Genomic DNA, 27,643 nt, shown 5'->3' with positions numbered 1-27,643 from the left:
TAAGGGTGTTGAATATCTTTTCCTGTATTTGTCCATCGTTGTGTATCTGCTGTAGAGAAACGCCTTATGTTAAATCAGCTTTGCATCCTGGGATAATCCAACATTGTCAGGTGTGTAATCCTTTTTCCATCCTCCCCATCTGATTGTCTGTATTTACTTGATTATTATGGAGAGTCTGAAAGGAGGACATCTGCATAGTTCTGTTTTCTTTCTCTTTAAAACCCCGTATCTGGCATGGCGGCAGCTTTGCTTCCAGCCCAGAATCCCCCTGAGCTGAGAGCAGGGCGGTGGGCAGGGCTGTCAGATGCTGGGTGACTGAATGTCGAGCCAGCTGCTGACTCCTAAGCTCCCTGGGTGCTGGGTGCTGTTGGCCCGATTTCTGCACTGTTTCCTTTTGCGTTTTAAAGGGCACTTTCACACGTGTCCTCTCATGTTTTATTCTCATAGACACCTTTGAAGTCTTTACATTTCTCCTGCCACATACATTTGAGGCAGAAACGGGCTTTTGACTTTCCAGCGCCAGCGTATTTCCCAGACACTGGTGTGTGTGTCGGTATCATTTCTCTTTGGCCTGGTTGTCCAGCCTTTGGCTCCTCTGAATAATACAAGATCTTCCCATTTTACAGATAAGGAAATTTCTCCAGGCCACCAGAGTGCTTGTATTTATTTATTTATTTATTTAGGAGAGAATTTGGTATTTTATTAGTTTGTAAAATGGTGTAATTTGGGAAACACTAATCTGACCAGCACGCTTCATTTTGGAGGTGAGGAACCCTGCTTGCTCTCCCAGAGGAAGTAGTTGAAAAATAGTGATGCTGGAAGTAGGTATGTCTTACTGACTGCTCACTGGGCCCCCAGCCTGGAGCGGGTGCGAGACTTCACTCACTCCTGCAACACGTAGGCTGTATGTAGGTCTTGCTTGTGAGTGGCCGGCTGCTCATGGCTCCTAGCAAACGTATTTCCTCCTCACCCAGCTCTGAGAACCTAATCAGAGCTGCTTTGTTTTTTTCATTAGTGACTGAAGACTCAGCAATACCGCTCTGTTTCTAAAACCATGGCTCACTCTTCCATCACCTTATTTTGAGCAGATTCTCTCCCCTTCCTGAACTGAGAATCCCAGAGGCAGGGGCCACCATAGCACAGCAAGTGGGAGGAACCTTGACCGAGTGAATGAATGTGTCTGGTCCCTGGGCAGCACGACTGGCAGGCCAGCACGCTGAGCATGTCGTGGCCAGTTGTCCCCACGTGCTGCTGCTTCTGTGCTGAGCACCGACCTGCACTCACCTGAGCTGCACATGTCAAGGCTCTCAGTGATCGTAGGACGGGAGCGAACACGGCCTACACGTCACCCGGGTCCTACAGTGCAGGTTTGGCCGTAGGCCTTCAGGCTGCAGGAGGAACGAGTCAAGGCCTGCCTGAAGTAGCCCAAGCTTCCTCGTATCTGCAGTGGAGGAAAGTGTGGTGGGCTCAGGGGCGCAGGGTAAAGATGGCCGAGCGGCCAGGGGAGCGGGGCACGGCTCTAAGCTCTCGGACCTGACAGCCCTTTTGCCCCTCATAACAACCCTGCGAGTTGGTGTCCCCATTTACACCGAGGCTGATGAGACAGAGCTGAGGTCACACAGCTGGTAAGTAATGGGACTGGGTTCAGATGCAGGCGGTGTGACTCTAGTCTGCTGTTAACCACTGTGCCATGCCGTCTCTTCAGAGGGAAACCGAGAAATATAAACACTTGTATCAAATTGACAGGATTTGTCATTTAACTAGCTGTATGGTCAGAGAGAAGAAAGAGTCAGGATTGACTGCTAGGGTGGTGATGGTGGTGATGGTGATGGTGGTGGTGGTGGTGGTGGTGATGGTGGTGATCGTGATGGTGGTGGTGGTGGTGGTGGTGGTGGTGGTGATGGTGATGAAGGTGATGATAGTAACTAAAACGTATATAGCTTTTTCCATGTGCCAGTGTTCTCAATTTTTTTTAATACTCAACAACAATGCTGTGAAAGTAGGTTCTCTTTTTATCCAGAATCAACATAGGTGATGTGGCAAAAATATTGACCCAACACCTAGACAGAGCAACTGTTTACTGTGGATACAGGAGGGATAGGTACCCATCTGGAGTAGCTAGAGTATGAGGAAAGTAGTCGTGAGAGTCCTAGGAAAGACCTTTCCTTCTCGTCAGTAAATCCAGAAAAGTGTGGACATGGACAGCTGCTTGTTTTTTGTTCGTTATGTGTTTTTTACAGCTTTATTGAGTTCACATGCCATCAAATTCACCCATTTAAAGAATGCAGTCAGTGGTTTTTAGGATAGTCACAGAGTTGTGAGATCATCACCAACACCTAATTTTAGAATTTTTCAATACTCCCCAAAAATAAGCAGCCCCGTACTTATTAGCAATCATCCCCCTTTCCTGCTTCCCACCCCTTCATCCCAGCCCAGGAAGCCACTGGTCTACTTTCTGAATTTGCCTCTTCTGAGCATTTCACATAATGGAATCACACAACATGACGTCTTTGTGTCTGGCTTCTTTCATGCAGCATGTTTTCAAGGTTCATCCATGTTGTAGTGGGTGTCACTTCATTCCTTTGTTTATTGCTGGCTAACGTGTCGTCGTGTGCATTTGCCACCGCTGTCTACCTGTTCATCAGTTGATGGACATTTGGGTTGTTTGCTCTTTTTGGCTTTTATGAACACGGCTGCTGTGAACATTCCTGTGAAACTTTCTGTGTCAATGTATGTTTTTAGTTCTCTTGGGTATATACTGGGAGTGGGTTGCGGTGTCACATAGTGTTTTTGTGTTTTGTTTAACATTTTGAAGAACAATTTTCCAAAGTGGCTGCAGCACTGACCCTCACCAGCAGCGTCTGAGGGTTCCGATTTCTGCACATCCTCTCCAACATTTGTTCTTTACCATGGTCTTGTGGTGTCTCACTGTGGTTTTGATTTGCATTTCCCTGATGACTAATGATGTTCAGCATCATTTCACGTGCTTATTGGCCATTTCTGTCTTCTTCAGAGAACTGTCTATTCAAATCCTTTGCCCGGTTTTAAAATTGGGTTATTTGATTTTTATTATTGATTTATAAGAAATTTTTATATATTCTGGTTACAAGTCCCTTATCAGATGTGTGATTGCAAATATTTTCTTCCATTGTGTGGGCTGCCTTTTCACTTTCTTGATGTTGCCCTTTAAAGCACAAAATTTTTTAATTTTAATGATACCCAATTTATTTTTTCTTTTATAGCTTATGCTTTTAGCGTTATATCTGAGAAATCATTGGCTAACTCAAGATCACAAAGATTTACTCCTATGTCTTCTTCTAAGAGTTTTATAGTCTTAGCTTTTATATTTAGGTCAATGATCCATTTTGTGTTAATTTTTGTTGTGATGTGAGGCAGGGGTCCATCTTCATTTATCTGCATGTGGATTTCCAGTTGTACCAGCACCATTTGGTGAAAAAACTGTTCTTTGTCCATTGAATTGTCCTGGCCCCCTCGTCAAAAATCAATTGACCGTAAATGTGAAAAATGTGAAGATTTATTTTTTGATTCTCTTTTATTGACCACACCTGCGATACCGTGTTTCCCCGAAAATAAGCCCTAACCGAAAAATAAGCCCTAGCATGATTTTTTTCAGGATGACATCCCCTGAACATAAGCCCTAATGCGTCTTTTGGAGCAAAAATTAATATAAGACCCGGTCTTATTTTCGGGGAAACACAGTAGCTGGATGTTTAAATAGTTCTACGACTCCCTTCTCCCCTTAGGAATGCTTTTCTCTTTTGCCCTCGTTTTCTCTCTCCTTTCTCCACATCTTTCCACGTAGCCCTCCATCCCCAGTCTTTTTATTCCATCACTCTCTTGCTGCGCTCTCCCCTTTCCTTTGAACTGCCCTGTTTCCTCCCCTTCACTTTGGTTGTCCATCTCACAGTCTGTGTTGATTCCATCTGTAACTCCCCTCCTCCTTTTGTGCTGCTTTCCTTCTTTCCTCGTCCCCCAGGCCCTGCGATGCACATGAAATCCTGACTAACACCAGGGAGGTGTGTCTCCCTCCCCCGCTGGCCCCCTCACTGTGCTGCCCTCAGAACCGTGTGGCGGGATTGGACAGTTGGTGGGGGTTCAAGGGCTACGTCCCTGGCACCTCGGCCAGTGGGCCTTGCAGCACCGTCCTCACTGGGCCTGTGGCCCGGGGCTCATGCTGCGGTGCCGGGCTGTCCCCTCTGGTCTTTCATCCTCTGGCTCAGGTCTGTGGCACACTTACAGTTATTGGCTTATGGGGCTGGTATCACGTATCAGTCAAATCATTAAAGGCTCAGCGCCATCCAGGAAGGGGGTGCCAGCGGGGTAGCAAGACCTGTCATCACCCCTGCCACCTGCCATCTTCTCACTGCCTTTCTGACCGGAGCCCCTTATGTCCCCTGGTGTCACCAAACCCCAGAGCGGAGTTCCGTTCCAGAGCAGCCAGCACACCCCAGGCATCAGAGTGGAGTCCACTTGGTGCCCGCAGAGCCCCTGTTTCCACGCTATGCAAAGGGCAGCAGCCCGTTCTCCCCAAAGGGCAGCAGCCCGTTCTCCCCGGGGTTACTGAGCTTCTGCCAGGAGCCCCAGGATTGGAAGGAATCCTGTTAGTCCGTGTGCTAGTGGGGCTCCGTCTTGATGATCTCCAGTTCTCTTTGGCTGTCTGGTCCCTTAGATTTGTGACTTGTGCCGGTGCCATTTGTCAGCTGGTTTGCTAAAGAAGCGGCTTGGGCAGTGCTCTGTGTGGATGCTGTGTGTGGGTGCTGTGTGTGGGCGCCCGTGCATCCAGCTGGCAGCAGACGGGGGCACAGACCCTTCCAAGTGGAAGACATGTCCTTCCTTCAGGGAGTTCGCGGCCCAGACATGTGGAGTGTGAGCGTTCCAGAACCTTAGGAAAGGGGTGTCGGCCGTGTGCGTCTGCTGCGCAAGCCAGGCCTTCGCAGAGTGCGCCCCCGCGAAGCACGCATCTTGTGGGCCACTCGGGGTCTGTCGACTGTAACCTGAAATCAATGGTTTGGATGGCTGTTTGTCTGCTTTGCACTGACTTTGTTTTAAGAAACCACCAAGAACACAGAGCTTATTTATGAGGACTGAGGCTCTGCCTGCCTAAGGGAGAGGGTGATCAAGAGACGGTAACTCGAGGAAAGCTTCTTGGGGTTAATACGTCTTAAGCCAGATTTTGATGGGAGGAATGGGGTCACTTCTCCCGGGCTTCTCTCGGTCTGCTGTTGGCCACAATTTGGGGGGCTCTGGTTGACACCTTTCAGTTCTGGCCTCTGAGCTGTAACTGTTCAAAAGCCCTTTAGGATGTGAAAGTTCACTCCCTACTGGGGTGTTCCCCCCATCCCCCCGTCCTCTGCACAGTCCAATGTTAACTTCACCTCCGAGAGTCCCTGGAGGTGATTCCAGGGCGCTCAGACCCACTGGAGGCCTTCAACACTATGGGGGTGGGGGTGGGGACAGCCCTGACCGCTGGCAACAAGAAGGGACAGCATTCTGTTTTGTAATGGTGCCCAGGCAGCCTTCGGAGCTAAGCTGAGCGGATCCACCCCCGAGCCCGGGGCAGTAACACTGGAGGGAAGAAGGCAAAGTGCCCCTGTGCTGGAGAGTGAAGTAGTGGGCAGTCAGCCGCCCAGCCAGGCTAGAAGAGCAGCCCGTTTAGAAAAGAAGGCGAGGCCTAGTCTTCTTTCCTGGGGTCACCAGGGTCGGGGAGCTGGTGGTGGAGGGCGGATGCCCTCCAGGACCCCTCTGGGACTTGGAGATAAGCCTCGGAATCCTAGATTCCTTTGCCCTTCTAGATGTCACCTTTCCCCTCCCATCTTCAGCCCAGATTGTTCTCTGTATGGACAGACTGAGGTTGCTGTTTCCTGTTCCATGAGATCCTTTTTGTTTTCTCATTTGGGGGTCTCACCCGGGGAGCTCCCTCCTGATGTCATCTTTGTGGGAAGTAAGAATGGAATGAAGGGAGGGACCTCAAGAATGCTTCTCTTTCTGTCAAAGTTGTTTCCATCTCTTGCTGCCATTCAGCATTTCAGCATCCGTTATTTCCTCCCTCATCCCACTCTTGTTTAGTTTCCTGGAAATAGAGTGGGGGCTGGGAGAGGGTAAGTGGGAATCCCCACTGCGTCTCTGCTGTGCAGTGGTCGACATGGGATGTGGGGGTGGGGGGCGAGAGATGGAGTCAGCCCTGGAGGGCGAGGCCCAGAGACTGCCGAGCCCGAGGCAGGGCCTAATTACCGCTCTGCCTTGACTTGGCCTGTAATTGTGGTTTCTGGGAGCCGGCGCGTCCTGGAAATCTGCTGGCACAGCAGAGGTTTGGGATGGAGTTGAATTTTCCACTTGGAGCAGCTTGCCCAGCACCCGTTTTTGGTTGGGGGCAGGGTGGGTCCTTAAAGCTCCAAAGAGAACTACCAGGCCGTCGTATACCCTGTGAAAGTCTGGGCGCTTTGGAAAAGTTCAGAGGCAGCCGAGACATAGCAGGATGATGAGGAGTGGTTGCCGGAAGTGGGAGGTGGGCTCTGCTCCGACTTGGAGCAAGAGACTCGGTGTCCCCAGACCTGAGTTTCCTCAAACCTGTCATTTGATTTGAACATCGGTCTTTTTCAGTGGAGTCTTCCTAAACAATAGATGGGGAAATGCTGGACTAAGTAAGGGAGCCACTGAAGCCCCTCTCCCCGTGGTGGGGATAATAAAATACATAACACACATCCTGAGTACTTACTGTGTTCCGGTGCCAAATGCTCTAGTGAGTGGCACTATTTAATTTCATAACACTCCGGTGAAGCAGTTACCGACCTCTGCGACAGCTGAGCAAACCGAGGTGGAGAGGTGACACGTCTTGCCTGAGGTCACAGAGCCAGTGTCAGCGTCAGGATTCCCACCCAGGGGTCTGATTCCAAAGCCCTGCGTGCGCCTGGCCAGCACACGTAACTCATGTGCGCTGCGTTTTTCTCTTGTGCCTGCACACGCTCCGAGCCAGGCTGGCTTCGTGAGGTCGGGAGATCTGGTTCCCGTCCTGGCACACGCCCTCACTAACCCTGGGACCTCGGGCAAGGCCGTTATCGTCTGCTGTGCAGCTTCATCTATTCAGAGCTGCGCTGAGGATCAGATGAGATAGCGCCCAGCCCAGAACCTGGCACCCAGCGGGCGCTCAGACAGTGTTAGCAGCCTCTGATCACACAGCCAATGAAGAGCCAGCGCCTGCCGCCTCGAGCTGCCGTCTGAGATTTCAGAACACTGCCGTGCAGTAAGGACGGGTCTCTGGCGAAGCGACAGGCCCCTCCCCAGGGAGCAGAGTGAGGGCAGACAGGCGTGGAAGCCGACCGGCTTGGCCCGCGCACAGCTGCCCGTCAGTCACTCGCTGCGTGCATGCCCTGAGCCCGCACCTCGCCTCGTTTCCTCAGCTGTGAACTTACGGCGTTGAGGGCCAGCTCATGGCGTCGTGAGGATTAAATAAAGTCAGGAAGAGTGGCTAGTAATCCGCAGTCTGAGTGCAGGCCCCAGCCTATGCAGCTTCTTCTCACATATTTTCAGTAATTCAATGTAAATAAGACCATGACACGGGCACTGTTATTACCTGTATTTTAAGGGGGAGGCACAGAGAAGTGAGTCACTTGTGTACCATTGCAAAGCTAATAAACGGCAGGGCCAGCTTTACGTCCGGGCGAGGGGCTCCGGAGCCCCCACTCTGTCCTCCCGTTGTCTCTGGGAGCACCTCACACGTGCCCTCCCCATTGGGATCCACCTGCCGGTCGGTCGGTCAGCCTTCACCGAGCACGCGCTCAGAGCGGGCCGGGGTGTGGCTGTGGCAGTGCAGCACGCGCAGGGTCTCTGCCCACGTTTGCTGTTTCCTCAGAGGGACACGCGGCCAGTGTGGGTGAGCTGCTCTGAAAACAGTGCAGCCCTAAGTGGTGCGAGGTGGGCCAAACGCAGCCGAGATGGATGCAGGGCCTACATCAGTCACTGGACAAGGTGACAGTGAGGTGCTTCCTAGAGAAGGCGGGCGGTATGGTCTCAGCAGCCAAGACACAGGGCCCAAGGGCAGCGTGGGCTCTTTGGAGCACTGGGGTTGGGGGAGTGGGGATTGCAAGGTGGGTCCATCAGTCAGCGGATTTTCAATGAGTGTGTGCCGTGTGCCCGGCCCAGGGGAAAAGATCAAAATTGAATGCTCAGTTGCCATTGTTTTCTCTCCAGGCCAATCCAGGTGTGTTCCCTAAAGATTATGTCTGCAGACAGGCAATTTCCACGTTAAAATGTCTTCCTTGCTCTCCCTGTGCTGACGTAATAAAACCTCATCACAATGTGATTGGTTCCTGAACATAATCAATATGTCTCCCAGGTCCCTGGAATGGGGCTGCAGGGACCGTCCGGTTCCTGTCCCCATCGTCCCACCCCATGCGCACACACCGTCACACCTTTTATTTATGAGGAAACTGAGGCCTGGGTTGAGGCTGTAATCCCGAGCCTCAACATCCAGGACACTTGGTCTGAGCTACTGTGTGTTGCTGACAATGAACTTGAGTCAGCGTAAGGGTCCTGAAGTGACTGCATAGGACGGGTGCTTATCGTCTCCCTTCCCCTGCAGAAGCGTTGGTTATAAGCCCGTCCCTGGCGCCACTCATTTTTGTCCTAACACCCTTTCCCTGTTGTGCGGCCCTCGCAATAGGAAAGATTTGATTCACTAAGGAAGGGTGCGTGAGACAGCCCACTTGCTGGTGGGGCGGGGCCGCTGCTCTGAAAGCCCTTGTCGTCTGGTGGAGTGGCCCCCACCTCCCGGGAGCAGGAGACGGCAGCTGGCTGCCTGTGTGTGTGCGTGCTCCTTGTGTGTGTGCGCGCGTGTGCCCTCCGTGAGTGCCTGTGGAAGCTGCATCCGCCGGCTGGGGAGAGGCCCGGATGGGCGGGGCTCTGCCTTGTGGCCACTCTGCCTCCTGTCAGCGGGCGTGTAGCTGAGTGCATTGCTTGGGGTAGTCGGAGGCAGCTGTATGTGTCGGTCAGCGAGGAGGGTGGAGGAGGGGTCAGCGAGGGCCACACAGGTCCTATAGCAGGGGAGGCGGCTCAGGCTTTCTACCCAACTGTCTGCAAAGTCTCCTTTGTAGAGCTCAGATTATTGGTGGGGGGCCGAGCAGGTGGCTGGAGACCTGTGTGCCGAAGAAACACAAAACAGAAGTCCTTAGTTCCTCCGTCAAAACACGCGTTTTATTAGAGACAGAACACAGACTACTGAAGTCCCCTGTTAAAGTGACACAGACACAAGGAAATGTGCTTACAGCCCCAGTCACATAAATGCTTGAGGCCTGGAAGGATGCAGAGAAGATGGGGACCGCGCCTGGTCATCATTAGACTTGACTGAGGAAAACCCCTATGGAGGGCAGTTTCCAGGCAGTTTTTACCAGAGTGGAGCGAGGAGTGTGTGAGAACCTCCCCACCACCCTCCTCTCCTCTCCACTTCCATCAGAGCTTCCCGGAGTGACTAGCTAAGACTGTAGAGGGGACACTTGGCCTGCGACGCCAGGGCCCTCCCCGCGTTGCAGCTGGCTTCTTGGATTCGCTTCTTCCTGCAGTTCCGCCTCCCTGAGGTAGGAGAGGGATTGCAAAGAGGACCCGCCATCCCGCTGTCCCTGTCCACCCAGGGTGCCCCGAGAGTCTCCATTCATGGTGTGGCTCCCGCAGTTTTAAGCTGAAGATGAACTCTCCTGTGCCACCAGGTACTTTGCTACCGATTCCCCCGATGTTTAGGTATTGAGTTGGGCACTCAAAGGGAAATGCCGGGAGATCCCGCCTCGTGGGGCATCAGAAGGCTTCGCTGAGGAAGAGGCACTTAGGCTGAACTGTGAAGAATGAGGATGAGTTGGCCTGGCCGAGGCAGGAGAGAAGACCCCTGTGGTTGAAATACTGTTGTGGGGGCGGCAAGACATGAGGCTTGAGAGTAAGCGTGAGGACATCACAGAGGACCTGCTAGGCCATGTCATGGATGATGGGAAACCACTGCAGGGGGATGTATGTTCTAGTTTGTCTCCTTAAAGATCACTCTGACTATAGAGAATGAGTGGGTCCTGGAGGCGTGGAAGCTGGAGTGGATGTGAGACCAGGGGTTTTAGGTGAGAGGTGATGGTGGGTCACACCAGCCTGTGACAGGAGGGGCAGAAGCAGGTGGGTTCCAGAAACGTCAGTACTGTTATCAGCAGGACTTGGCGGTTGGTTAGCTCTGCGAAGCATGTCCGAGATAACTCCGATTTCTGGCGTGAGCTACTGCACAGCAGTTTCCTGAGGAAGCAGCCAGGCGAGGCTTGGGCTGCGGAGATTGATTTCAGCGGATGTTCTCGCTTTGGCGTGTTGGTGAAGGAGATTTGGTTCTCTCAACCCTGCTATGAGGAGAGTGGGATTATCCACATTTGTGATCGAGAAACAAGCTTGGAGACGTCGGGCGACTTGCCTGAGATGACACATCCAGGAGACGGCGGGGCCTGAGCTCGAGCCCGGACAGCAGGTCCTCGAATAAAGTCATTTCACTCAGTGTGTGGTTACGACATTGATGAGATGCTGTGGGAAGTCAGCTCCTATTTAGATCAGTTAGTCTGCCGTCAAATTGGTTTTTGTTATACGTCGTTTTGCTGCAGTTGCAAGAACCTATCGAGGACTTGAGGACTGGCTGTATTTTATTCCTAAAGGTGTGCTTTCCAAACCGTGCCACATGGGCCGTGTGCTAAGTGTTAAATGTTAAACGAAGCTGGCCAGCCCTGCAGCACGCCAGTTCTCAGCTCCACACAACCTGCCTGCTCCCACGGTCAGAGCCCCACCATCTCTTGTTCTCGGAGAGACTGTCATGGAAGGAGGAAGGAGAGCGCTCTGGCCCTGCCCTCCGAGAGTTAGAACACGCCAGCAGTTGTCCCCCCTTTATTTATTGTTCACTCACTCGTTCTTGTCCTGCTCTGTCACCTCTGACACATGTTGAGCATAGGTTACCCTATGGGGACCTGGAAAAGACCTCAGGAAACATAAGAAAGCCATTGGCATGGGACTTGACACTGGCACCAGTTCAACACCAACAGGAATCCCCAGTTTGGGGTGCAGTGAAGAAAGAAACTATTCAGTTCAAACAGCAGGATCCTGGTACAGCGCGGCCGCAGAGCAGCACGTGTGGCTCAGTGGTGCCACAGCCGATGCGGAGCGGCACGGCCCTCGGCCACCAGCCAGCCCTGGGCCTGCTCCCCTTGCTCCGCTTCCTTCTTGTCCCCGAGATGTCGGGTGTTTATGTTCCAAAGAGCACTGTCCTGATTGGCCAGAATGGAGCTGCTCTGATTGGTCAGTGAAGATGCTGATGGGGATGTAGCTGCACAGCTCTGATTGGACCGGGGAAGTCTCAGTCCTACTGGTTGAGAGACAATTCCAGGAACCCCTTTATAAGGGCTGGTTCAGAGGGCAGGAACAGTGCAGGCAGGCAGGTCAGCGTGGGCTTCTCCCTGAAGCGGAGCTTGCGTGAGAGGCCCCTGTTTAGAAATGGCTGCTAGGCTGTTTTTTGGGTTGTATTTTTTTGTTTGTTTTTTTCTTTTTAATTTGAGCTCAATTAGCCACTAGGAATCTTCTTGGTAGGTATCTTCTTTCTCAGGGTCCACAGTACTTTGAAAGAATTAAAAAATAAATGCTACCTCTTTGGTCCTCACATCAGCTCTGAAAGAAAGGACATGTATTTTCCTTCAGCAAACACTTGGGTCAGGCACCCACCATGCATCAGGCGCTGTGCTGGAATGTGGTGGGACAGGTGGGGGTAAGGACAGATAGACCAGGACCCTCCCCCGATGGGGCTCCAGCGGTTGTCGCCACGTGAGACCGTAAGCCCAGTGGTGCCAGAACTTTTGCCTTTTCATGAGAAACCAGAAACCTGTGTTTTTTAATGTGAAATTGCCTGCTTTTTAAATTAACAACAACTTTTTTTTAAATAGACACACACACACACCCCCCATAGACCAACAGAAGGGAAATATGGGGTGGGCTGGTTCCCGGTTGTCACCTTTGCTGTCTGGAAGGTCACAGACATGTCCTTGCTGTGTCACGCACCCTCTAGGCTAGGATGAGGAAGGTGTTTGGACATGTTTACAGAGTGCCTGCTGCTGCCCTAGAGCGTATGAGGACACGTGTGACCTTTGTCCTGCAGCAGAGAGGCAGGACCCACACTCCAGACGACGGGACACGCGTGTCAGACAGAGTGTGGGCCGCACCATAACAAATGACGAGGAAATGGAAAATTGCCATGAACTGATAAGGAGTTCTTTTGCTTTTCATTTGATAGATCCACAAAGTGAAAAGGTGTGAGGTCAGCAAGAAAGGAAAATAAGAATATTTGGTTAGTTTTACAGGGAGAAACACAGAAAGGAAACCAAGCACAAGTGAAAGCGGTCACTTGGGGAGGAGTGGGACACTTCTGATTATACTTTTAAGTTTTAATTTTGAGTTTTCAGCTATGTCAATGCTTAACAAAATAAGCCTAAAAAAAGCAAACTCTAAACTTAAGCACAAATATAGAAAGAAACCTAAATGCATTTCAAATTGATAACAAATTAATTTAAAGTGACTTTCTCACACGGTACCAACTGTATACCTTTAGTGGGATACAGTCTAAGAAATTTTCCTTGCAAAATGAATGATAAGGAAACCTTGAACTTTGCTTGGTAAGTGTGTCATTGCCAGCGTTACTGCTGCAGTAACTCCAGAAATGATCCTGTGTGTGTTTCAGAGTAAAGCAAATGAGTAAAAAGAGCGCTTTTGGGGCACAGGGCTCTCACTATGAGAAAAAGAAGATAAAATACGGAATCGTGAAGACGAGGGAGAAGCTTGCAGTGTTGGAGTTGGACTGGAGATTGCAGTGTGAACTCACCATTTCTTAATAAATGCCTCCTGCTCTGGCCTCTGAAGGCCTAGAAGCCGGACAGCTCAGCAGGAGTGAGCACCGGCTCCCAGACCTTGTTTCTAAAGACATTTCCTACCAAGAGGAACAGCTGTATAGAAGATTAAGTAAACAGCTGTGGGCATTTGAATGCGGACTCCGTATCAGATACTACTGTGTTCGAGTTCGCCTGACAGGGTGTGCCGGCTGTGCTCACGTAGGAGGATTCCGAGGGATGTGGAGGACATATGCTGAAGAAGTTAGGGGCACAGTGTCATGATGTCTGCAACTTCCAAACGGGAGAAAAAAGTGTCCTCAGAGAGATAAAGCCGCTGTGATGAGTGGTAAACGGTGGCTCCAGGTGAAAGGAATCCAGCTGTTCATTGCGCTGTTCCTTCAGCCTTAACATAGACTTGAAGTTCTCAGACTGAAATGTTGGGTAAAAGAAACATGGGCTGCAGTGGCCAGGGAACGTTTCCTGGACTCCTGCCATTTGACCAGAGCCTTGTAAAGGGGGTAAGAGACGGACAGGAAGGAGAGGGGGTGGAGGCCATCATAACAGGCTGCGGTTCGAATGGGCCCTGCGTCTCCTAGGACCCAACAGGTCGGATACGAGTGGCTGAGAAGGTGTTGGGACCCACCTAATGAGAAGCCGTAATGCCATGACTGCATGCACACCCAGAGTAGGGAGAGTGAAGAGGGAAACCCCGGTTCTTGACGAGGGGCCCAAAGGAAATAGTTTGGGGGAGTTCATCTGTTGTGGTAGAGTGCCGATGGCTGGAGAGTGCAAACACGAGGACTTAGCCAGCCCTCCAGACTTGAGGCCGTGGGCGTGGTTACGGAGGTGGATGTCAGGACGTAAAGCAAGGCACAGCTCTGGGAAACAAGAGAACTTACCAGTCTCCATAACTGACTGGATATACGGGGGAGGGGGGGTACTGAGAAGTTGGACCAGAAAAACCTGTCTCACTGGTGCCATTTAGAGGCCCACAGGTTGGGGGAGGGGAGGGGCTGATTGCAGTCTGACCTCAGGTACCACATGTCCATGGGGATGTCAGCAAGAACAGGGAGACCCTGCCACTGACGTCTTGTTCTGAGCAGCCCTGTTTCACGCCAAACTCCCTACCCTCCTCCCTTCCCTCCTCCTGGTCGCTCAGACCTGGCCTTGGCCGTGCTCAGACATCTGCTCAGACTCAAAAGCCATTGACCCAATGGCCTGTCAGTCGTTCCCACCCACAGATCTGCTGCTATAGGCATTGATTCATCCCCAATTCAACGGCAGCTCTTCCTCCTCTAAGTTCTCCAAGAGACAAAGCTGGGCACCTGCTGAGATTGTACTTAGTTGTAATCCCCCTGTCCCCCGCCATGCCTGCCCCATCCTGTGATATTTTTTTTTTTAAGATTTTATTGGGGAAGGGGAACAGGACTTTATTGGGGAACAGTGTGTACTTCCAGGACTTTTTTTTTCCAAGTCAAGTTGTTGTCCTTTCAGTCTTCGTTGTGGAGGGCGCAGCTCAGCTCCAGGTCCAGTTGCCGTTTACTAGTTGCAGGGGGCGCAGCCCACCATCCCTTGCGGGAGTCGAACCCGGCAACCTTGTGGTTGAGAGGACGCCCTCCAACCAACTGAGCCATCTGGGAGGCAGCTCAGCTCAAGGTGCCGTGTTCAATCTTAGTTACAGGGGGTGCTGCCCACCATCCCCTGCGGGACTCGAGGAATTGAACTGGCAACCTTGTGGTTGAGAGCCCACTGGCCCATGTAAGTCAAACCGGCAGCCTTCAGAGTTAGGAGCACAGAGCTCTAACCGCCTGAGCCACCGGGCTGGCCCGTGATATTTTTTTTAGACGAACTTTTGATGGCTGCTGTAATGACGCTGTCCAAGCCCTGGCAATCCAGCCAGGCACGTGGGCCTTGTGTTATGTGGAACAGCTCACAGTCCAGCCTGGTGCGAACCAAACCAGGCTGTTTAGTCTAGGCTTTAACACGGGCCTGGGAAGCCAGTGCCCTCCTGGGCCGGGCAGAACGAAGCAAGCAGGACACCGAGCTGTCCCACCATAAAGTGGCTTTCTCCTGTGGCAGTTCAGGCCCCTCCTGGTGGCCCAGGGATGGGCTGTCGTGGATCTGGCCTAAGTCAGCAGATGAGCAGCTGGAATAAGGACCTTGAAAGGTCGTTTCTGAGAACCCCTCGGATGGGCGCCAGGGCAGGCTGTACCACCCACCCATGTTTGCACTAATGTCCCGGCCGTTTCCCTTGCCCGTTTCCTGCAGGTGACAGTCTCTTTCGTGTTTGTGTGCCGTGGTGCCTGGCACAGTGCTTGGGGTAGTGCTGTCCAGAACCTTCTGCACTGACAGGAATGGTTCACTCTGCACCGCACGTGTGACTAGTACAACTGAGATGCTGGACTTTAAATTTTGCTTAAAATGTAAATTTTAATAGCTGCACGTGGCTAGTGGTGGCTGTGCTCGGTAGCACAGGGCCGGACTGTGGAGCGCTCTCCGTTTGATCGAGGTGTAACTGACGCCGTGCTGCCTGAGTTCAGGTGTGTGGCGTAGCGACTTCACTTACTACACTGTGCCGGGAGCTCCACAGGAAGCTTAGCGACCGTCCTAGGTTCTAGAACATCTATTAAGTGATGAACTGAGACAAATCTTTGTCTCGGGAAGAGGTGGGGTGCTCAGGGGGCGGTGGATAGGGTACCTTGAAGAAAGCCGGAGTTGTAGCTTTGGGAAGTTTGTCTTCCATCTGGCTTCCAGTGCCAGGATGGGGTGGAGTGGGAAGGACTTCTGGGAGCCGGGACCCAGACGAGGACTGAGCCTCAGTGTGTCAGTCCCGGGGACACCAATCAGCACCGCACTGCCTGACGGACCCTGCGCCTCACCTGGACGAGCCTGCAGGCACTCGACAAGCATTTCCGCTGGGTGTCGATGCTGTGGGCGCCGTGGCAGGTGTCGGGCCCGCACTGGCCAGGCAGCCTGCTCAGTGCCATGGTGAGCGGCTCTGAGCACAGTAGGGAAGCTCGAAAAGGGTTTAGCAGCAAAGTGACTCGGGTCAGTTTGCGTTTTAGTAAGTCCACTCCTACTGCCCGATGGTCCGTTCCCACCCTGGGTCCTCGACAGCTTGAGTGGTTTTTCTCTTGAACCAACTACCTCCAGTGTCTTGTGTAGTTTATGTCTTGTTTTGTTTTTTCTTTCTCTTTCTTCCTCCTTTCCTGCCTCGCTTTCTCCTGGGCCCCACGCTCTCTTCTTCCTTGATGTCCTTCTCTCTCTGATCCAAAGATCAGCCAGTAAAAAGCAGTCTCACCTGTCCAGGTAAGAGGGGTACCAGGGTGACGGGGGAGAGGACCCCCACTTTTAAATTTAAAAGTTATTTTTTTGTTGTATTTATCATTTGGAGAGAGAACGCCTTCACATGACTTAGAATTTAAAAGGCACAGATGGAAATGTAACGAAAAGTTCCCAAGTCCATCCATGTGCCCAGGCACTCGGTTTCCTTCCTTAGAGACAGCCAACGTTGTATGTTTGTTGTGCCCTTTCAGAGAGACTTTAGATGTTTATGCAGATGTAACAAATACATTAACTACGTAAGCAAATAACTTCCATCGCCTCTCTTCTACCCACTTTTTCCCCGTCCACCTCATTCTGCATCTTGCTTTTTTCACTCAGCAGCATATCTTAAAGACAATTCCTCATGTGTAGAAAGAGCCCCTCATTCTTCTCTCGGCTGAATACTGGTGGTCGCACTGATACACTGCAGCGTATATATAACCGCTCAGCCGGCAGGAACATTTCCACTCGCCCAGTGTGTGCCACTGCAGGCACTGCTCCCATGGCAGCCTCTCCATTGGCGTTCACTGCGGCTGTGCTGGGGGACCCCCTTCCGAGGGCAGCACTTTAGGGGCTGGCAGTGGGGACACTTGTCTACAGAGGCATAGCAATGGCTCGAGTGGCTCCCGTCCTGCAGGGGTCCTGTTAGAGAGCAGGTCAAGCCATGGAGCTTCTGACTAGGTGGAGTGGTCTGTCTAAACAAGGTGCCTCAGCTGAATGTGGGGTGGGCGTAGCCTGCCACACGGACCAGCTTCCTGTTCCCCGTGGTCCTGCACGATCAGTGGAATTTTCAAGGGCTTGGGTCATTGCTGTATCCCTCCTTCTAGAAAAGTGCAGTTGCCCAACAGGGTATTACCAGACTCCCAGTTAGTCTCCTTGACACACCGCTTTGGGGAGGGACGGAGAGATGAAGCTGAAGTCGGGGTCGTCCCTGCTGTGTTCGTGCAGCTTCTGTGTGTTTCTGACTCCCCACGTCCTCGCCCTCCAGTCTCTCCTTCCTTTGTGAATCATTGCTGCAAACTAACTAGCTCTTTGTTTTTCTCCCGTCTTCTTGCACTCATTCTGTCTGCTGCTTCGTTCTGTTCCATCAGCCCCATTGCAGCCTGGTAAGACCCACAAGCATGTGTGTGTGTGCACATCTCGTCCTCGCTGTTGTCTCTCTGTCTCCTGACTCCAGGAAGGGCCGGTGCCCTTCACGCCTTGCTGGAGACTAAAGAAACCATGCTTGCCCTGCCAGCCTAGGATTCCAAATAGGTGGTGTTGCCAGTGGTGTAGACACGGCTAGTCTCCCACCAGACTGGGTGGGTTACAGGGTGAGAGGGTTGGTCTCGTGGTGCCCAAGACCCGGGCCCCTTTTGACGGGGCGTCCTGCCCCTGCCCACCTGACTGACAGGCTCTTCCTCCTCCTCAGGTTAAGTAGCCTGTCTCTGGGCGATTCAGCACCTGAACGCAAGTCCCCTTCCCACCACCGCCAGCCCTCGGACGCGACTGAGACAACAGGTAATGTCCTTGGGGCATGCGCACATAGACACACAGCTGTGCACTCAGACAGACAGACCCGTGTGCCCCAGATATGAAACAACTAACCTGTATACCAGGCTCATGATGTGTGCTAGGCCTTGTCACGTGTTTTATATTAAATCAGCTGTAGAAAGTGGGCTTCACTATTCCTGTTTTACACGAGGAAGCTGAGGCACAGAAGGGTTAAGAAACTTGCCCGAGTACATGAGCTTGTAGGGGACAGAACGGGGGCCTGAAATGGCGGGGTTTAAGTCTAGAACTCACGCTGTACCCGTGCAGGAAGAGTCACACATGCCTGCACACACCCATGAGGGCAGAGGCGTGGCGGGTTACAGCCTCGTTTTCTTTCTTTCACTATGTATGGGCGCACGTGTGACAAGGGACATTTCTCTTGCCGTGTATCCTTCCCGATGGGCAAGGTGCCAGCCCTGAGTCACCCTGTGTGAGTTGCCCAGCTCCGAAGAGCCAGCAAGCCCTGCTGACCCACCTGCTCGTTCATTGGCCGTAATTTGGCAGAGGCTTCGGGCTTCAGTCCTGGGCTGCTGCTCTGTAACATTAGTCATCGGCCTGGCATCAGCCCTCTCCTGTCTTCAGCCAGTCTGTCCCAGACAAACCCAGACACACAACTGTGTACAGAGAGGGTGCTTCGTTGCAGGGACAGCAGTCGCTGAGGGAGGCGCAGTGTCACCGTAGTTTGGACAGGCTCCGTCGGGGGCGGGAATGGGGTCTTCAGGGAGGAGCATATGGGGCTTTTCCGGGCTGGTCTTGTTGCTGTGCACTAACCTTCCAGCCGTACCTCCCACCAGGTCTCGTTCAGCGCTGTGTCATCATCCAGAAGGACCAGCATGGCTTTGGCTTCACCGTCAGCGGGGACCGCGTCGTTCTGGTGCAGTCTGTGCGGCCGGGTGAGTGTTGCAGCCCTCGTGCCCACAGTGGGCACTTGTCACACAGGCGCCCTGTGTGTGACAGTGCCTTCTCGTGGGGGCTGGGAAGTCCTGGGGGCATGAGCGACTCCCTCTGGAACAGGACCCCCGGGGCTTCTGGGAAAGTCTCCACAGTGCTGACTAGGCCACTAGGCAGGATTCCCAGGGCCGGCACTCCAAGCTCGCCTCCCCGATGGGCAGTGTGAAAACGGCGGAAGAGCCCGCAGTCATTGGGCACGTGCCCGGTTCCTCCAGGGAGCCGCTCACACTGGGCCCAGGCCCCGCAGGAACCAAAGGGCTGTGCTCACCCTTGTGGCCCACATCAGCACTCTGCACAGGCTGCCGTTTCTGCAGCTGTGTCCCATGGACAGGCCACTGTCCAAATGCTGCTGCACGGGCAGTGAGCATGAAATAATAAGTTCCCACAAGCTGAACCATGTGTGTCAGACATACGGGGTACGCGACGGGGTTCAGGTAGTTGGTAGTTCGAGGCATTGTCATTTTTCTTCTGACCAGTTGGGGAAGCCCTCTTCAAAGAAAGAGGATTTCGGAAGTAGTTTGAAAGATAGAAATGAAACACGTTGGCAGGGTGGGAATTTGGTGGGGAGGGAGTAAAGAGTGAGGGGCGCTGTTAGCAAATCAGTCAAGAAACCAATTAGGTATGAAAGCTTCGAATATCTCATAGCACGTCAGGCCAGGTGACAGAACCATTGTTGTGAGTGACCCAGGCTGAAGGAGACAGGAAGGACGTGGGAGTGGGGGGAGTACAAAGTAAGTGTCACACATGGGGTTGGGCCTGGTGACGTGGAGCACTTGGGCTTGGCTTGAAGAAGATATGAGGAAAGGGGTGGGAGCCGGCGAGCGCTTCACTCTAAGTACAGTGCAAAATGGAGAGGAACATATATTACGTAATTTTGGAAAGATTTGATATTTATTTATGGGAAAGGCGAAAAGAATGTTAAATTTATGACCAAAATGAGGTATATGGGTCATGCAAGGATGTAAACAATTGTAGCTTCTTTTGTTTGGGAATTAACTTTTATCAGTGGGAAATTCATGTTTCATATTCTAGGATAGAGCTCTGAAAAGATACTTTTATTCTTTGCTTCCCTTATTCTCTCAAGGTTCCTGGAGCAGGTGAAACAGAGCTAGTGGGACTGCCGTAACTTGTACTTGGCCTCTTGATACAGAAAATTTGGGGGCCCCTCCGGGGTGTGTGAGTCAGCATTCTGTCAGTTTTCCCTCCTTTTAGGCCTGAGCAGAGTCAGACCCAGAGAGAAAGAACAAAAGGAAGGCTTGCAGCACAACACAAGTTGTGGAAAATACATGGATGTGTGCGTATCAGGAAGGAGAGAGGCAGAGATCCCATTTGGACTGGCGTTGAAATCGCCAGAGGAACACAACAGTTTTCGCCTTTTCCAGATACTACGTTCCCCTAGTTTACTGTTTGTCAAAGTGTAGCCTGTGCTCTGCCTGCATCAAAGCGGTTAGGTTCTCAGATGTTTGATCCCTCGGTCAGGATCGCCAGGTGCTCGGATGGTTGAGCCCTCGGTCCTGGGCCCAGCCCCCGAGATACCAAATCACTTTCTGACGAGGGGCCAAGGACACTCATAAATCCCCCTGGTGAGTCTCACACTTCCTGAAGTCTGGGAATTGATCTAATACCTTAACTCTGAGGACTTCAGTTTTTTCAAATCACTAAGTTATTAGAAGTCACATCATGTATGTGTTTCACACATCCAGGCAAAATAGCTTTCCTCTCCACCTTTGGTTTCTAGATAACAGTGTAAGAGCGTTTCTAGCTAGAGGCAGGACTCTTCCATAAATAGCACACTTTCCATAAGGGTCGTCTTGAGTCCCAATATTGAGAAGCCAAACTGCAGTGTAGTCGTCACTGTAATTTCTCTTAAGACTAGAAACATCTATATGTGCTTTGTGGGAATTTTGTTTTGATCATATGAATGCAACTTACCGATTTAATGATTATCTTGGGGCAAATTTACAAAAAGTGTAGTTTCTATTCTCTCATTACCTAGTCTCAGTGTTAGTGTTTCTTATGCTTCCTGGGCAAATTGAAGCAGGACTCCAAGTCATTTAAAACCACATGTGCTCAGAACCACTGCAGCCTCCGGTCAGGCGCTAACCTGAAAGCTGAGAGCACGTTCTGAGCTCCTCAGCCCGCCACAATCAGAAGCTCTTAACCGGGCCCATTAGAAAGGCTGAAACTGTAAATAGTTGAAACAGTTTTTGAACAGAAAATAAAACCATTATCATTATTGTCTTTAATGCAGTGAACCTCCAGAATGTCTTTATGAAGCTTTGCAGGCTTATGAACCAGTTTGGACACTCATATTTTAATCCTTTCATCCATAGCGCTCTCAGTAATGATTTACGTTAGGGTTGTGTTTGCTATAGTACACTCTTCCCTCTGGACGGTAGGAAGTCACTCTTATTGGACCTGGGAACACATCCAGACACATGCAGATAAAGCACAGCACCTGCTCGCCCAGAGCCGGGCCCCTCCTCTGTCCTGCCGGGCCTGGCCCCCAGGAGTCTGGTGTCGGGCCAGGTGGGGAAAGAGCAAGAGGTGTGAGCCGATACAGCCCACTTTGCTTAAGTGGTCTGTCACTGGAGCAGAGCGGGGTGCACACCCAGCCTTTGAGGGACTTAACACAGGGCCGTGAGAGGACGTTTTGGAGGGAAGCGATGTGACAGGGAGTCGGGTATACATTAGTGACCTCTGGGCAAGGCGGTGGGGCTCTGCTGACCAGGCCTCCTTCTTACAGGAGGCGCAGCCATGAGAGCCGGTGTGAAAGAGGGCGACCGGATCATCAAAGTGAGTGACTCTGCGCCCTTGACACCAGCTGCCAGGCAGCCGCTGAGTTAGGGTGCTACCACGCGAGTAAGCACGGTGGGGGCCTCCTAGTGGAGATAGCTGGGTTCATGTCCTACGCCCTTCTTGACTCTAACATAACCGAGCTGCTGGAACAGCTGGTATTACTCCTGTTTTACAAATAACAAAAACAAGATTAAGAGGTAGATGCTGAGACGCCGAAGGACCCAGGGCCTTTGGGTTCTCGGACTGGTGTTTTGTCCTCCGCACAATGCTGGCTTCATGTCCTGCAGTTCTAACTACTGTCACCTGCCCTGTCGACTAGCACTTCCTTCTGCAGTGCAGTCCTAGAACCGTTAAGGAGACCCTGAAGGAGGAAGCATTCTGGGTCAGTTGCCATGTGTACAGGGCAAATGGTTGAACAAGTATATACCAAAAATGAGTGAATGAATGAATGAGCAAGCAAAGCTGTGGGCCTTGTCCCCGCACTTACAAACTAGCTGAGAACAAGAATGAGTGAATGAATGAGCAAAGGCGCAGGTCTCGTCCCCGCACTTACAGACTGGCTGGGAAGACAGCACAGGGGGCTGCGAACAGGAACAAGTTCAGGTGGTTTGGGGAAACAGTGACTACAGGTGGCTAGAGGACACTGGAGGTGGCTTCCTAAAGGCAGGGCACTTGACCTTGTACAAGAATCCCTAGGTTTTGGTCACCATTATTCAGTGTCATACGTCCTCAACAGGTGAACGGCACCATGGTGACCAACAGCTCACACCTGGAGGTGGTGAAGCTCATCAAATGTGAGTTGGAGAGAGCCACCACTAATGAAGTGGGGAGCAGAGGGGGGGCAGTTGACCCGGAGGCTTCGTTCCCGAGTGGGCGGCAGCTGCAGGCACCTCTTTATCCTTGAGTGAAACCGCCCAGCTCAACGGCCACTGCCCCACTAGCATTTCAGGTGGAGACGCTGCTGGTCTCTCATCACTTTGTTTTATCCCATCTGCACGCCCAGTCAGAACACAGCCCCCCGAGACCAGGTCCCACTCAGCTGCCGTTCACAGACATTCTTCCTCGTTTCTTCCTGTTTGGGGGAAAAAAAGCAAATCCATTCTGTGTGCGTCTGGGAAGACGCGGCCATTGAGACTGTGTGCGCAGACAAAGGCGGAGGGGTGGGTTAGAGGGTGTGGGCGTCGGGAGGTGGGAGGCTGGCATCGGAGGGCCTGCCGTGTGCCGCGCAGGCTGTGCCCTGGGCTTCACGCTGGCTGCTTAGTGAGACAGATAGCCGACGAGGCACTGGGGGCAGCCCCTCGGGCGGGGCCGGGTGTTCATGGGTAGATTTGGGCTGCGGTCTCTGCGTGAAGAAGGGAGGGAAGGGGGCCTTGTGCTGATGCAGGGCAGGTGAGCGGGATTCGCGGAGTGGAAGGACATGACAGGTGAGGAGAACGCCATCTACAGGGCCAGTAGCTCGTGAGCGGAGAGGGAAGTGCAGCCCTCCTCTCGCCTGCCTGCTGCTGTCATGGCCCACGGAGCGCGCCTTCTTTGTCTGTCCTGCAGCCGGCGCCTATGTGGCACTGACACTCCTGGGCTCTGCACCCTCGTCCGTTGGTGTCTCTGGGCTGCAGCAGGACCCAGCCCTGGCAGGAGCTCCCCGAGGCCCCCCTGTGGTCCCCCCGCCGCCGCCTCCCCCTCTGCCACCTCCACAGCGCATCACAGGACCCAGGCCTCTGCAGGTAATGGCCCTGCCCCTCTCCTCATCCTGTTGTCCCACTGGGAGGAGAGCGGGTTCTGCCTAATGGCGTGCTGCTCCACTGAGACAGGCCAGATGTACCCTCCTGCATGTCACGGCACGTGTTTCTAAACGTGTGGAGACGAGGGAGGCCCTCTGAGAGCTCCTCCCGTGGGCAGAGCGCACAGCTGCAGGCCTGGCAGAGGCATCTATTAACACTGCCCAGTCATTGCTACGAGGGCACGGAGCAGGCCAGGGCATGGGGGGCTTCCTGGAGGAAAAGGCTGCTTGGAGGAAGGAAGTATGGAGCCCCGTCTGTAGGGAGAGTCAGGAAAGGACAAACAAGTAGGGAGAGAATGCTGCGGGACCTCCCCGGGACCAGGGAAAGCGGTGTGAGGAGCAGCAGACGGGTTCCCCTGGGAAAGAAGATAGAGCTGGCCAGTCCTGGGAGACTTCAGAGAGCAAAAGCAAGGTTTCTAGGAAGTTCCAGAGTGAAATCAAAGCAAGACTTATGCTTACTGAATTCCAGTGAGCTTCCGAGTGCTCTGCAAACACACGTGGCCCGCTGCTTCCCTCGCCCAAGAATCAGCAGGTAGAAGAGAATAAAGCCATCGAGCCCGTCCCCGACTCTCACTGCTACCCATTTTCCATTCTCAGGATCCTGAATTTCAAAAACACGCCACCCAGATCCTTCGGAATATGCTGAGGGAGGAGGAAAGAGAGTTACAGGTAAGGCCAGTGCTGAGGGGCACTGGCCCAGGCGATCAGAGCCCTCCCTGCCAGTGTGTGCACCCGCATTGACAGGCCGCTTCCTACGACTGTAAAACCTTAGAAAGTAAAGCCCAGGACCACTAGGGAATCAGCATAGGACGGGGGGATCCGTTACAGTGGAATGTGACCGACAGTGAAGAGAGTAACAGAGCTCCTAAGTATGTCCACAAAGCACCAGTGATGAGACGGGTAGAATAAAGTGAGGGAATGTGAGAGCTGAGGAGAATCAGAGCCAGTTGGAATTGATCTTGTTGGTGGGGGAGGGGGTGGGAGGGAAGGAGGGGGGGATTCCCAGGCCTGGGGAAGGTGTGCATGGGGACAGTAAGGTGGCTTTGGCTGCAGTGGAATGACCAGACTCCTGTGTTCGCTGTGGCCACAGCCAGCCCCTCACTCCTTCATTCGGCCCAGTAAATTTCTGGATGGGAAGCGTTTTAGTTGCTGTGCTGTACAGAGACGAAAAAGATTAGACATTTCTTGCCCTCAATGTGTCTAAAATCTAATGGGGAAAGTTCATGTACTACCAAGAAAGTGGCAGGAACAAAGAGCTTGCAAGAGAACAATTAATTAATAATGGAAGTGTGGGGAAACGTCACAGAGAGGACTGTTGCCACCTGGACCGGCCTTCCTTGCAGAAGAGATGGGGAGTGGAGGAGCTCAGCAGAGGTCAAGGCACAGACAGGAAGTTCGCTGTTGATTTAATGAGCCCTGAGCTCCTGCTGTGTTTCAGTGCTGGGGGAGGGGCGCTAGGGGCCAACCTTGGAATGGTTACAAGATAAATGAGAGCTGAACCTTTCCGTGAAGGATTTGTAATGCAGTAGGACGTCAGGATGAGTGAAGATGAGTTACACTACATTGTAGTACGTGATGATACGTACATATCGACAGGTGTCATAGAATAATCAAGGCGGTGTGCCTCTGATCTAAGGGTAAGACCTATAGATCAACAGGATAGAATTCAGAGTCCAGAAAGGAGCCCACACATCCGTGGTCAGTTGTGTTTTGACAAAGCTGTCACAGCAGTTCAGTGGAGGAAGAATAGTCTTTTCAACAAATGGTGCTGGGACAACCGAATATCTACATGCAGAGAATGAATGCAGACCCTTACCTCACACCAGAAACAAAATTTAACTCAAAGACTTAAATGTAACAGCTAAAACGTTTTTAAAACTATGAAACTCTTAGAAGAAAACGTATGTAAATCTTTATGACCTCGTATTAGGCAGTGGTTTCTTAGATATGATACCAAAAGCACGAACCAAAAAAAAAGATAAGTTGGACTTTATCAAAATTAAAAACTTTTGTGCATCAAAGGACACTATCAAGAAAGTAAAAAACCAACCCACACAATGGGAGGAAATATTTGCAACTCGGATGTCTGATAAGAGTCTAGTACCGGAATGTGTAAAGGACTATTAAAACCCAACAATAAAAAGACACATCCCACTTGAAGAGCTGGCCGAGGACTTGAATAGACAGCCCAGTAAGGGTGGCAAACTGGAGGCCGACGAGCACATGAAGAGGTGGCAGCCGTAGTGACAGGAAGAGGCACACACACCGCAGTGAGACCCCACCTCAGCGCGAGGACGGCTGGAGCCAAATAGTCGGCGGTGAGCTGTGGAGAAATCAGGAATTCTCGTTTTTATTTTGCCTCCGTATTCACAGACCTGATCTGTTGCCACCGGTGATGCCGTGACAGTGTAAATGGTGCAGCCACTGTGGAAAAGTTTGCAGTTCTTCAAAAGCTTAAACACAAGAGAAACGACGAGATGTGATGAGCGTTCTGTTCCTACGTGTATGCCCAGGAGAACTGAAAACGTGTATTCAGACAAAAACCATAATAGCAGGACTCATCACAGCCGGAAAGTGGAGGCCCAGGTGTGCAGCGTCTGGTGAATGACCAGCTAGGTGTGGTCGGTCCACTCGACGGTGTGTGCTCAGCCATGAAGACTGACACCTGCTAGAACATGCAGGGACCCTGAAAACATGCTGACCGGAAGAAGCACCTCTGAATATACTGAAAACCACGGCAGTGTGCACTTTAAAATGGTGACGTTTATGTTCATGAGTCATGTGTCAGTGGTGATTTTTAAAATATGACTTAAAAGCTACGGAAGCCCAGAAAAGGGGTAATTAATTATGCGACGATTGGAGAGGCTTCATGAGGTGACACTTGAGCCGGGTTCAGTCTATTCACTCTGGAAAGTGCTTGGGCCTTGATGGGCCTGGAGTTTATTCTGAAGACAGTGGGAATTGATCCGAGCAGGGGAGTGAACATGTCTTCAAATGAGCATTCTTTAGAAAACTGTGTTCAGTGGATTGACACGTAAGGAAGCCATCGAGGAGCCTGTTGGATCAATACGTGCTGACAGGTTGAAGAAAAACGTGGAGTAGGGACACAGTCGGGGGTGGCAATGGGAGACATCTCAGGTCACAGCATGGAGCTTACTGATTGGAGGGGAGGTGGAGGAGGAGAGGGGATAAAAGACGGGCCCACGTTTGGGTGCGTGCACAGATGGTGACGCCAGTGATGGAGGAGACGCGAGGACCCAGGTCTGGGGGAGAAATGAGGGTCAGTGCAGTGTGCTGATGAAGGTGCCCTGGGACATCCAGGAAAAGTGCATCAGCGAGCATACGGGGATGACCGGGCCGAGCCTCAGGCGGGAAGGCTGGCTGACGTAGACACTGGATGTCCTCACAGGTGGTAGCTGGAAATGGGAAGTAGGTGACGTCACCAGGGCGCCAGTGCAGACAGGAGACAAGAAAGCTGAGGGTGGGACTTGGCAGCACGCGGCACCAACCTCTGACGGTGGCACTGTGTCTCTGTTTTACTTATTTCTCCTTCTCCACTGCTGGACTGAGTTCCTTAAAGGCCAGAACCATACGTGCTATCTGCATCCGAGTATGCCTCTCGCTCAGCTGGTGCTGAGTGTCACCAGCTTTCAGAGGCTGGGAGGGGACCTGGGCTGGTGTGGCGTTAGGAAGTCACAAGAAGGCAGCATGTTGAGAAACCTGGAAGAGACCGCTGGACTCTGCAGCTGGGTCCTTTCGTTCTTGGAAAGAATGGCTGTTTGCGACCCGGGGAGGAGCTGACTGGACTGTGCGAGCAGTGCTGGGAGGCAGGGAGTCAGGGGGCGCCTGTCGACTCCTGCGTGAAGAGGGAGCGGCTGAGCTGAGGCAGTGGCTGGGGTAGTGGTCAGACTGGATGCGTGAGCTCTCGCAGGAGGGACAGGAGGACATTTGAAGGTCTGTGCCCAGCTAGTGCCTCAGAAGAGCCTGAGGCCATGGGCATTCCCTCTAAAAGATTCAGATAGGGTTTCTCTTCTGGGATGGCCGGGAGAAGGCTGCAGGTGTTTGGAAGTGACTAAAGTGGGAAGGCTCTCAGCAGATGTCTGCTGAGGCGTGGTTGGGGCGCTGCTTGCTAGGCATGGAGAGGGAACAGAAGCGAGGAATTTGTCAGCAAGGTGCCAGGTAGCCGTGAGGGACCAGTGAGCCTAGAGAATGTACGTCCCGAGTCTTCATTTAGCTGAGCAGCCAGTGTCCTGAGCCGTCCCTTTTGCAATGAAGTAAAGCTGCCACATATTCAGCCACATAATTACGCCCCAGGTTCCCTAGGCACTGTACATGCACGATCGTGTTAGATCCTACAGCCATCCCA

At 52.2% G+C, this 27,643-nt stretch overlaps 1 protein-coding gene across 14 annotated transcripts in view; it reads left to right on the top strand.

The window, feature by feature from the left end:
- ARHGEF11 (Rho guanine nucleotide exchange factor 11) overlaps positions 1-27,643 on the top strand; it is a 74,584-nt gene that overhangs the window by 16,243 nt on the left and 30,698 nt on the right. For 8 of the 14 annotated variants that reach the window (XM_033092272.1, XM_033092269.1, XM_033092268.1 and 5 more), the window contains exons 2-9: positions 16,170-16,202; positions 17,309-17,323; positions 17,629-17,717; positions 18,545-18,643; positions 21,448-21,497; positions 22,237-22,294; positions 23,046-23,221; positions 23,875-23,946. In XM_033092272.1, the coding sequence (XP_032948163.1) occupies positions 16,170-16,202; positions 17,309-17,323; positions 17,629-17,717; positions 18,545-18,643; positions 21,448-21,497; positions 22,237-22,294; positions 23,046-23,221; positions 23,875-23,946 (592 nt within the window). Of the gene's footprint in view, positions 1-16,169; positions 16,203-17,308; positions 17,324-17,450; positions 17,472-17,508; positions 17,531-17,628; positions 17,718-18,544; positions 18,644-21,447; positions 21,498-22,236; positions 22,295-23,045; positions 23,222-23,874; positions 23,947-27,643 lie in introns of those variants that run through there. The other 6 variants (XM_033092266.1, XM_033092271.1, XM_033092273.1 and 3 more) reach the window with 6 other exon arrangements.

This window comes from Rhinolophus ferrumequinum, chromosome 22 (genome assembly GCF_004115265.2).
Source record: "Rhinolophus ferrumequinum isolate MPI-CBG mRhiFer1 chromosome 22, mRhiFer1_v1.p, whole genome shotgun sequence".
In the NCBI taxonomy this organism is placed as follows: Eukaryota; Metazoa; Chordata; class Mammalia; order Chiroptera; family Rhinolophidae; genus Rhinolophus; species Rhinolophus ferrumequinum.
Note: the sequence above shows the minus strand (reverse complement) of the source record. Positions and strands in the feature narration are given on the sequence as shown.